The 12,054-nt window shown below is 36.4% G+C and overlaps 1 protein-coding gene across 1 annotated transcript in view; it reads left to right on the top strand.

Annotated features, from left to right (window-relative positions):
* The first annotated feature begins 4,598 nt into the window (after window positions 1–4,598).
* cmip (c-Maf inducing protein) overlaps window positions 4,599–12,054 on the top strand; it is a 52,397-nt gene continuing 44,941 nt past the window's right edge. Inside the window, exon 1 of the mRNA XM_087293009.1 lies at window positions 4,599–5,401. Within this exon, the coding sequence (XP_087149135.1) occupies window positions 5,063–5,401 (339 nt within the window). The 5' untranslated portion in view covers window positions 4,599–5,062. The remainder of the gene's footprint in view (window positions 5,402–12,054) is intronic.

The raw sequence follows: 12,054 nt of genomic DNA, 5'->3' as shown, positions 1-12,054 counted from the left end.
TCACGTCGCGCGAGTTTCACGCTTTTTTGAGATAAATTTATATAACTTTAATGAACACCAGTAACTCGCCAGTTACTAATGCATGTTGCTGTAAGAAAACATTGTAAATCCAGCAACAGCAATCATCAAACCCTTGGGAACAACTGTGGTCGGAACCAAAGTTCACAGGTCTGTGTTCTCTGAACTCCTATCAAGCGGTGGACGTCTTCATTCTGATTGCTTGTCGCCGAACCGCGTCATAGCTCATTACCATGAAGTTGATTTGATTTCAACTCTCCTCGACACCCACGCTGGAAAAGACGCGCCGCGCTGCTCCTCGCCGCTTATCGCCACCGGCTCTCATTGAAAATGAATGACTTCTGGCTACTTTGAAGCTCTCGCCGCTTTCGGTGTGAACGTTGGTTAGTGCCCCCTCCAGTGCCGATATACAGCCATATCGCACTGCTACTCATGTGATATTGCGTTTATGCAACAGTTTGACGGCATAATTGTGTATATAAAAACAAAATCAAACATGGAGAGTCTCAAAAACCCTTTTGTATGAGGAACTACTTTCTTGCGGATTCAAATCATAAGCTGACAGTTAAACAGCTGAGCAAGCATCTTTTAAACTTTAGATAGTAGTGTCTGCTTTTTGCTGGCTGTATGTGGGCGGAGTAATACACAAAGGGTAAAAAGGCTGTACGGGTGCTGATATTACTTAAATATATCATGGCTATCAGCTATTCAGATTCAAGAACCAGACAGAACTGTTGTGTAAATATGTATATTGGGATAGAAAATTATATATTGGGAACAGAGAGAGGGGAAGGGCGGCAAAAAACCTCAAGCCGAGAATCGAACTTGGGTAGACGTGAACTCTATGGTGCTATATGTCGGCGCACTTAACCACTAGGCTATTGGTGCTGGCTTAACACAAATTTCTAATCATCTAATCACATGGCAGGACGACCAGCTGCAGTTCAAACCGAGCATCAGAATGGGGAAGAAAGGGGATTTAAGTGACTTTGAACGTGGCATGATTGATAGTGTCAGATGAGTATTTCAGGAGCTGCTGATCTACTTGGATTTTCACGCACAACCATCTCTGGGGTTTACAGAGAATGGTTAAAAAAAGAGAAAATATCCAGTGAGCGGCTGTTCTGTGAGCGCAAATGCCTTGCTGACGGCAGAGGTCAGAGGAGATTGGCCAGACTGATTCAAGCTAATAGAAAGGCAATTGATACCTCGTGACAACCGAGGTATGCATAAGAGCAGCAACACATCCACAACACGTCCATCCTTGATGCACAGGCTCACCAAAATTGCAGAAGATTGGAAAAACATTGCCTGGTCTGATGAGTCTCCATTTCTGCTACAACATTTGGATGAAAGGGTCAGAATTTGGCATCAACAACAAGAAAGCATGGATCCATCCTGCCTTGTATCAACGGTTCAGGCTGGTGGTGTAAGGTTGTAGGGGGTATTTCTTTTTGGCACACTTTGGGCCCACTAGTACCAACTGAGCATCGTGTTAAGGCCACAGCCTACCTGATTATTGTTGCTGGCCATGTCTATACTTTTATGACCACAGTGTACCCATCTTCTAATGGCTACTTAAAGCAGGTAACACGCCATGTCATAAAGCGCAAGTCATCTCAGACTGGTTTCTTGAACATGACAATGAGTTTACTCTACTCAAATGGCCTCCACAATCAGCAGATCTAAAACCAATAGAGCACCTTTGGGATGTGGTGGAATGGAAGATTTGCATTATGAATGTGTAGCCGACAAATCTGCAGAAACTGCATGATGCTATCATGTCAATATGGACCAAAATCTCAATACATTACTCAATATTTCCAGTACCTTGTTGAATCTATGCCATAAAGGATTAAGGCAGTTCTGAAAGCAAAAGTAGGTCCAACCCGTTACTAGCAAGGTATACCTAATAAAGTAGCAAAAAATAAATAAATAAATAAATAAATAAATAAATATATATATATATATATATATATATATATATATATATATATATATATATATATATATATATATATATATATATATATATATATATATTCTTGCCACTTTATTTTATTTATTAATTTTAATTTTAATCCAAGAATCAATTTTTTCGTGAATCACTGTGAATAAATAGCTGGTTCAGCTTGAGGAAATTTTCCCTAGAAAAGACATATGTGTTTTTAGGATCATCGTTTGTGGAATATTATAATCTGATTGTGATCAGTTGAAAGAAACATCTATCTCTGTTTTCATTTTTTATATATTTAATATGATTTTTTTTATTACTAAAACTAATGCAAAAAACTTTTAACTTTATATTTTTCCATCCCCCAAAGAATCAATTTTTTTATTCAACTGGTTTTATATTGCGAAAGCTTGTGAACCACAGGACAGATGGCTCATCTTCAGCAACAAAGAAGCCTTACAGAATGAATGTGTTCAGAAAATGACAGTATGACATAAACTCCTGAGTCCATATGGCAAGCCTCCTTAATATTGATTCTTTCAAATTAAATATTTTTTTTATTACTAATAATTAGGCTTCCCAATAGTATGAAAGTTTAGAAAAAATAAAACGCCCATTTGAGTGATATAACTCAGAAATACAAGAAACTATGTTAAAATGGTGAGTAAACCTATGAATTTGCAATGGCGAATTAAATCCATTAAATTCATATGTGCAGATGCAACCTTAAAATTTGCATTTGCAAGTTTACCTTTAGTATATCTGAGTTTATATCTTGCAAATCTGAATTGTTATTTCACAATTCTCCAAACTGTGATGAACACAAAAAAAATAGTCATAGATAAAAATTGCATTTGGCGACACAGTGGCGCAGTAAGTAGTGGTGTCGCCACACAGCAAGAAGGTCGCTGGTTCGAGTCTTGGCTGGGTCAGTTGGTGTTTCTGTGTGGAGTTTGCATGTTCTCCCTGCGTTTGCACGGATTTCCTCCAGGTGCTCCGGTTTCCCCAACAGTCCAAAGACATGCAGTACAGGTGAATTGGGTTGGCTAAATTGTCCGTAGTGTATGAGTGTGAATGAGTGTGTATGGACGTTTCTCAGTGATGGGTTGCGGCCGGAAGTGCATTCGCTGCGTAAAACATGTGCTGGATAAGTTGGTGGTTCATTCCGCTGTGGCGACCCCGAATTATTAAAGGGACTAAGCTGAAAAGAAAATGAATGAATGAATAAATGAATAACCAGTAGGCAAATATAGTGTCTTAAAACAATGACATCAGGGTTCATACGGTCATGAAAGACCTGGAAAAGTCATGGAATTTTGACTTGGCATTTTCCAGGCCTGGAAAACTTTAGGGAAAACAGAAAAATCCACAAAGTTTTGGAAAAGTCATGGAAATTAGTTTAACAAATATCCACTTTAATATAAGTTAGTTGTCTTTACCTATTTTCTGTCCTTTTCTGCCAAAAGCATGCTTTTTACATAGGGCTGCACGATATTGGACAAATCTGACATTGCGATATTTTGTTTTGCTGCAATATATATAAGTATGCGATGTATATATATATATATATATATATATATATATATATATATATATATATATATATATATATATATATATATATATGAATATAATAATCACCAGATTATTTGAACAGCTCTACTTGGGAAGATTTCATTCATATAGATCAGGGGTGTCCAATTGGTCCTGAAGGGCCGGTGTCCTGCAGATTTTAGCTCCTACTGGCCTCAACACACTTGCACGGATGTTCTAGAAAGCCTAGAGCTTGATTAGCTAGCTTGTGTCTGATTGGGGTTGGAGCTAAACTTTGCTGGACACTGGCCCTCCAGGACCATGTTTGTGCACCCCTTATATAGATTAACAGGGATAATTAAATATTTTTCTATGCAGTGCATCTGCATAACATATAATAAATTACAAGCATATATAAAGACAAGAGCAAAAATAAAGTGCTTCATGGTGTTCTAAGAAGTGTAAAAGTAATCAAATACAATATAATGTAAAAAAAAAAAAACATCATTGTAAATAACCTAAAAAAATATAAATAAATCTTTAATAGACAATCTAATTTTGTGATGTGGCTATCGTGGATACACATATCGATGCTCAAACTATATAGTTTAGCCCTACTCTCTCATTATTAGTGCTGTGTAAACATTACCTAAATACATTTACACTTACATTAATATATATATATATTAATACTTAGATAAAAAAATATATATTTTAATCTAAAAATACTGTTGAGTGTTTTATTATATGCTGTAATACATTTGAATGTGCATTGCTTTTCTTATTATTTACCACATATGTGTAGACATAAAAAATTAGGTCATAAAATTTACTTGAATTCCTGGAAAAGTCCTGAAAAAGGCATGGAATTTTAGTAGAAAAATATGTATGCATCCTGTTACATGCAACATAAAAATAGATACAACTTAGTTTAAGACACAGTGCACAAAAGCTTGCCATATGCCCTCTTTCTTTTCTCCATTTTGCGCGAGAGAGGGGAAGTGCGCGCTCCCTATCAAACAGCAACGCGCATCCGTTCGCCTCCCCATTGACGTCACTCCGGTATCACATGAACGAGCTGGGACCAATCCACACACAGCCCTATCGAAGCACTCGGTTCCTCCACCGAGATAGGGAGGAAAAAAAAGACAGAAAAGGGAACCATGACTCCGAGCATCTGAAGAACAAATAAAATACGGAGAATTGAACTCGGTGTGGATCTTGTACACGGTAGTTGTTTCGTATTCGGAGCGCGAAGACTGGAATAATATGCTGTGGAGAGAGGCGGAATGGATACGGCAATGGCCCGAACATATTGAATAGCTCGCGACGCTCAAAGGAAAGACATTATAGGCTACTTCAAGCCTTCTTCATCTTGACGGGTTTATTTAATGGCTTCAGCCCTCGCCGCCGCCGACGCTTGGTCTTTTCCGCACCACTGCTGAGGTCGTGTGAGCCTCTATATGCCAAACACTGGAACGACCATTATTCGGCCTCGAAATCAAAAGACAGCCACCTGATCTGATCCAACACCGCCGACTTTCGCAGAGGGGAATCATGGATTTTAACGGGAGCGGTGGAGGAAACGAGCTGCACAACAATCAGTTTTATCCGTCCGAAGAAAGCAAGCCGCTGCTGGGGGAAATGTCAGCGCAGCAGCCGCCGCCACCGCCGCTGGAGGGGAATAATAATCACAAAGCGGGGCCCTGCAGCAAGAGGAGCCTTTTACACAGCAGCAGTGGCATGAGATACAAACTGCTCCAGGAGGGCGACATCCAGGTGTGCGTGGTCAAACACCCGCGGACCTTCCTCAGTAAGATCCTCACCTCCAAATTTTTACGGAGGTGGGAGCCGCACCACCTCACCTTGACGGACAGCAGCCTGGTGTCTGCCACGGTAAGAGCCGCTCTGCAGGGGTCGCTTTGACTTCTGCCTGTTCAATGGCCGTGTTTGAAACTCTTAATCATATTGTGTAGGTTAGCTACATTTTCTTACTAATATATAGGTAATATAACGAGAGCCATACATATGTAACTAATGCCATTGAAATGAGTGAGCAGTAAAGCATAATACTGACTTGTTATAGGATCAGTACTAGTGTAGCCTACCAAGCGTAAATTACAGTTTAACAGTCAGATTAAATTAATGATTAATGTTGGGTTCTTTTTTTTCTAATGTACATTTTAGAAATGGAAAGTTTCTTTTTAAAATGGTTTTGTCTTCATATATAATTATAGTAATGAATGGCATTTACCCGGAACCAGTGTGACATTTACAAAGAATTTGCCAGACTATCTTGCAGGCAGCACCCTGAAAATAGTATATATTTTAAAACATTTAGGTAATTTAGGAGGAAATGAAACGTGCACTCTATTTAATCAAACGTAAGTCCTCAAAAATGTACCTTTTTCAGCGGATGTTTCGAAATGGAGTGGAAACACGCCATGACGTCATAACAACAACAACTTTACAGCTTCCTCCTCGTTGTTTGCCATTTTCCGGGTTTACACGTTACGATTTCTCGTTTAATAAACTTGCAGCACATCTCATTTATTATTTCATTTTCAGTGAAAAAAAAAGTATTTTAGGTGTAAATAAAATATATTACAGTTAAAAGATAATATATCCATGCAATTCACTTGATATGTCTGTCTGTCCATCCATTCAATTTAATTCAATTCATATCTATCTATCTATCTATCTATCTATCTATCTATCTATCTATCTATCTATCTATCTATCTATCTATCTATCTATCTATCTATCTATCTATATGCTTGCATACATACAGAGTCCAGCATAAATGAGTACACCCCTCACATATCTCTCTTTTTAATGTATATTTTTTATAGATGCTATACAATAATATATACATATATGTTCAATTTGACAGTTCCAAAGCTAAAACTAATCAAATAACTACTTTTGATCACTCTCCAAAAAGGGTACAGTAATATGTTAGGGAAAAATATAAAACAAAAAATTAATAAAAAGAAAAAAAACTAAAGAAATATAAAAATTCCCTAAAAAATGTATTTTGTAAAATAAAAATTAGCAATAGTTCATTTGAATTTAGTTTTTAAAATATTTATATTCCTAAAGATTTTCAGTAACCAACAACTTTTATTTGAATGGATATAACATTTAATTAATATAATGTTTAATTTAATAGTTTTCTTTAAATGCTGTAAAATGTATATTCACTGAAAAATAGATTAAAAATATTCATTTTTAAAAGGGTGCACTTATTTTTGCTGTCGTCTGTCTGTCTGTCTGTCTGTCTGTCTGCTTGGATACATACACAGGGTTCAACATAAATGACTACTGATCTTTCTTTTAAATGTGTATTTTCTATAGATGCTATACAATAATATATGCATATACGTTTAATTAGACCTTTCCAAAGCCAAAACTAACAAAATAACTTAAGGTCACTCTCCAAAAATCAGTACAGTAATAGGTTAGGGAAAAATATTAAACAAAAAATGTATATAAAGAAAACATATAAAAATTAATATAAAATATACCTTAAAATGTGTATTTTGTAAAATTATAAATTAGCAATAGCTCATTTGGTATACCTAATATTAGATTATTTTAATTATATTTCTATTCCTAAAGATGTTTGTTCAGTAATCAACAACTCTTATTTTAATTAATACAACATTTAATTAATATAATGTTTAATTTAATAGTTTTGTTTAATTTCTGTAAAATGTATATATTCACTGAGAAACAGATTAAAATATTCATTTTTAAAAGGGTGCTCTCATTTATGCTATTATCTATCTATCTGTCTGTCTGTCTGTCTGTCTGTCTGTCTGTCTGTCTGTCTGTCTGCCTGTCTGTCTGTCTATCTATATGTGTGTGTGCACTATATATAATATTTGGGTATGTTGGCATTAAACGGTTTATCTATTCTGTTATTTACTGAACAAAATCATATAAAGAAACAAGGAACTTACTTCTCCCTCCCAGCATGGAAGAATGGTGATGCAGTTAGTTATGACAGTTGTTTGTTTCAGGAATTCTTCATCATTTTATTTTAAGGGAGATTTCAAGATGACATGACGCACTTGCTGACATTTGAATGATTCTTAAATGATGTCAACTAAATAATAAGGCATTACATACAGAGTCATAACATTAATTTCCATTTAAATATATGCAAGCATTTTACTTTAATTAATCATTTGCCATTTCTAAAGACCATGATCAAGAGTCCAGTGTATTGGTGAAATAACCCTAAATAAAGACAATGTCGATGTTTACAAGGTGTTTTTAACATTATAAAAAACTCAAGCCCACTTTCATGTGGGATGTTGACATTTTACTACATTGTTTATGCTCCTCTGATTAAAAACCTTGGAAATAAGGCAGATTTAAAGTACAGGTTTTTGTCTGTGTAACCAAGAGGAAGGATTTTAAGGCAGCAGAGTTGCTTGAATAATATCTGAGCCTTTTGCAGGTTCATGATCCTTATGAATCACACATGCTGTTTAGATCTTTGAAGTAAAAGACCTAGATATGTCCTAAAATCAATGTATTAATTTACATGTTTTGACACTTAGGGGATGCTCTGAGGAATTTTAATCAGTAAAATTCAGTCATTGCATTGCATTACTAGTAATTCATGCTATCAGGAATGTAAAATTATTAGTACAAGCTGATCGTCATGTGAATCCACAGCTCTGACCAACAATGAAGCTGCATGCTCTGAAAGTGACTTCTGTGCGAGTTGCTCACTACACATTCTCTGCACACGCTATTGACAATAGACTCAATTTGTCTGTGAAATTTCACTAATGTGACCTTTAGCCTCAACACGTCTACGTGTTATTTTCCTCACTGGTGTTTATTTGTATCTCTACAGATTTTAAACCTCATCAGATACTTCGTTATTCAAAAACATAACTGCATACATCTTAATTGCGGCTCAAGAGGCCTGCCAATGGAAAAGTAGTGTCACGGTCACAACGGATTCACCCACCTGGGAGATTTCTAGGAATCCACTCAATGGCGGTCATATTTAAAAAGTAAAAACACACACGTTTGCACCTAATATCTATCTGTTTTATTTTGCACGTGAAGAAGGCGGCTTTTATTTTACCATTTGTCATTTTTGGATGCGAAATCCCATCTTAGATGCACCAACGGACTCTTGGAGTCTCTCAGTTCAGGATATCCTGCTCATGGAGTCATCATCAAACAGCTGATTGAATTAAAGGTTTAAATTTTACAGCTATATTTCATCGTTGTGATATGATTGAATTAGCCGTTGACTTCTTCCTGAAATGAAGGCTTCAGAATGAATTAGATTGCTTGTTTTACAACGGTCTGACTGTCGGATGAAGCTCAGCCGCTGACACTGAGAGGCCCTCGGGATTTCTGAGGCTAGCTGAGATTAACCCAAGCCAAACACAGACCGTATGTTTATGTTTGCAGCTCTATGCGGTCATTTTGCTGAAGTTTATACCATTCCAAAGTGTTTACAGATGAAGGATACTTTTAGTGTTCGACACTCCTGTCACTCAGTATTGGTTTTCTCCTATAGTCGCAAGGTCTCTAAAAGATGTTTAGCTAGTGACCCGTGTTCAGTTGACCATAGCTAATGGAGGTAGTTGTCTGTGGCTAATGTTTTCTTTTGGCAAAGACTGGCCTGTTTGTGATTCTACTGTGCATCGAACCATTGTGCTTCAGAAAGAGGTCAGTATATCAGCAGAAAGGCCTTATTGTTAATACCGAGCATGAAAATCGTTCGATTTTAGGGTTTGCTTTCCTCACCTGGTGACAAACTAGGGTGTCATTTGGGTTGAAATTCCATTATCTCGCCCAGATATTCCTGAAGTATTTGACCTCGTTTGCGTTGGAGATGTAGCACATGACGTCTGTCTGATGATAAATACTTTATTTCCCCCCCTTTTTCACTGTGATTTGGTTAACAAGCCATGTGCTAAGCGAAGACACAACAATTGGCATTTTGATAGCTCGTTTTTCGATAAGTGCAGTCGCTTTGGTGGAAAATGATCTCACTAGAAGGTATGAAAGATGTGACTCACCCTCATTTCTAAGCTCTTGGAGTCTACATCATATTTGCGTAACAGCAAGGCATTATAAATACTTCCTGTCAGTCTTTCGTTAAAACGATCAACCTCTAAAGGCACATTCATGCCAAAATGCCCTCAAGCACACCATTTTGTTTGTATAGTCGCTGTTCAAGTCAGGTCCTGTTAATTAGATGAAGTACCAGATGAGACAGCAGCTCATATAGAACATAACACATCTTTTGTATAAACATTACATAGCTAGGTGAGAACAGCGCGACTGTTTTTGGGTGCCATGTTTTGCTGTTTTGCGATCGGGTTAGGCGCTGAACACCTGGGTACATCTGGATTTAGCTTGAGGACATGTTAGCTACAGTACTGTTCATGCCTGAAGAGTCATCGCAGTTTGAGCAGCACTGATGACTAAAGCTGAACAAGTCTGGTTTTGATGAGTTCTGCTAAATATGACCAGGTCAGGGAAGAAATAAAGGGGTTTACTTACAAACAAACCATTTTAACGGTACTGTTGGGCTTTCCGCTGTAAACAAACTGGGCTACGGTGATGACTGGGCACATAAACCATTGTGGCTCCCTGAGATCCCCTCGGCTACCATCCAAATATGCTCTGTAATTGAGATGTAGGAGCTGGCTTTGTTTTTGTAGCACAGAAAAGTCATTAGGAGGACATTTTCAAACACTGGCAGGGTTTCAGATGAATTGTTTTGCATGTACTGGGTTGTTTGTGTCTTGATATTGCAGCGATTTTTCATTATCGTCGCTGTAAGGATGGATGGAACTGGGCGATGTTGTTGCATTACAGAGAGATTATTTCAAATATGCAAGAGAAACACACAGTGGAGCCATTTAGATGAAGTATGTTGGAGATATTTTTTCATTAGAGAGTGCCAAACGCAATGTAAAGGGCTTTGTCCGTGGCCATCCACATGATCTGCTCCGGGGCAGTTCGAAGGCATCTTGGAATGGGATTCCCAACATTTTTAAGTCCATTTTAGCTGACAGTGTCAGATTGGTTTAGTGTGTAGTTGATGAACTTTAATAAAGTTAATGTAAGTTAGCACATTGTTTTGCTTATTAACTTTGTGTTTATTTGTAAAACAAACAAACAATATTTTTAAATGTTTAATTAAGTGAAAAATTATAAATAAGTCACATCAGGCTATCATGTACCATTTGTGTTCGCTTCACTGAATCACACATGGACATTAGTATAAGTTCACCCATTGTCAAATCTGTTCTCTGTGTACTGTTTTAGTAACTGAATAACTTGGGAAATTAGTTTATTTCAAGTCAGAGGGGCTATCAGGCATGTTAAAAATTAAGTTGTTTATGGACAAGTGCTTACTCAAGACGTGAATTGTTTCAAATGATTCAGTTTGATTTGTAATTTAACTGGTTCACTTAGAAGATCCGGTTAAAAAGAACGATTCGTTCATGATCAGAATTACTTATACAGAAATGAAAGCCATTATTGGACACAAATGTGTTTAATTAATTCTTTTAAGTGTCTGCTCGTATCGTATTATTGTTGTCACCGTGTTGCTGTCATGTCCACTTGTTTTTTTTGTTTTTTTTGTCGTGGGAGCAACAGCGAGGATTGACTGGACGAGGACCGGCTTGATCCGGCCAGTGGCGTTAGGATTACAGACTCCGATGTGCCATACGGGTCAAACACCTGGCGTAAAACTGGCATCGCGAAGTAAATACATTGACTTCTAAAAGGCTTATGTATTAAATACATTTACAAAGACAAAAATTAAGAATGTAATTGTTATAATTTCAGTTAATTTTGTATACACAATACAGGTTCAGTTAGTTCTAGTTTTAAAAACTCTAATTTAAATTTTTATTTCAGATTACAAAATAGTTTTTTCAATTCCAGTTTTATTTTTTTCATTTGTTTTTTGTTAACTATAATAACCTTTTTTAAAAACTGGGTATACTAAAAATTGGCCATGAGTTAAATGGTAAAAAAAAACCTGTAAAGCTCTGTAACCTGTTGAACAGTAAGTTTCCCTAAAACATACAGCGAATCATCATAAATTGACATTTTATTTCGATGTTTTTTTTTTCATTAAGTTATGTTACATCTATTTTTGAAAACAAATTTTCATTCCACAAATGTGTAACAAAAATGTGTAGATGTGAGTACTTCAAAGTATTGGTGTATTAACGGTATAATTTAAAACATAATAATGTACCACAAAACATAGACATTTATTTTATGGTTTTTACTTAATTTAAACAATAAAATGTTACCAACCACAGCTGCCACTTTGTTGCTGTAAATTTGAAAGATTTAAGGCACAGTTATTAATCTCAAAGTTCATCCATTGCATATTAATAGGCAATGTACTACTACAATTAACAAATTAACTTCCACAGACAGTCACTGTAGGGAATACAAAGAGAAACTCATTATGAGGAACAAAACACAGTGTACTTATTTTGACCGCAGATATGTTTGTGGGACTATTGTGAAGTAAA

Source organism: Danio rerio, chromosome 18, assembly GCF_052040795.2.
Source record: "Danio rerio strain M-AB ecotype USA chromosome 18, GRCz13ab, whole genome shotgun sequence".
NCBI lineage: Eukaryota > Metazoa > Chordata > Actinopteri > Cypriniformes > Danionidae > Danio > Danio rerio.
Note: the sequence above shows the minus strand (reverse complement) of the source record. Positions and strands in the feature narration are given on the sequence as shown.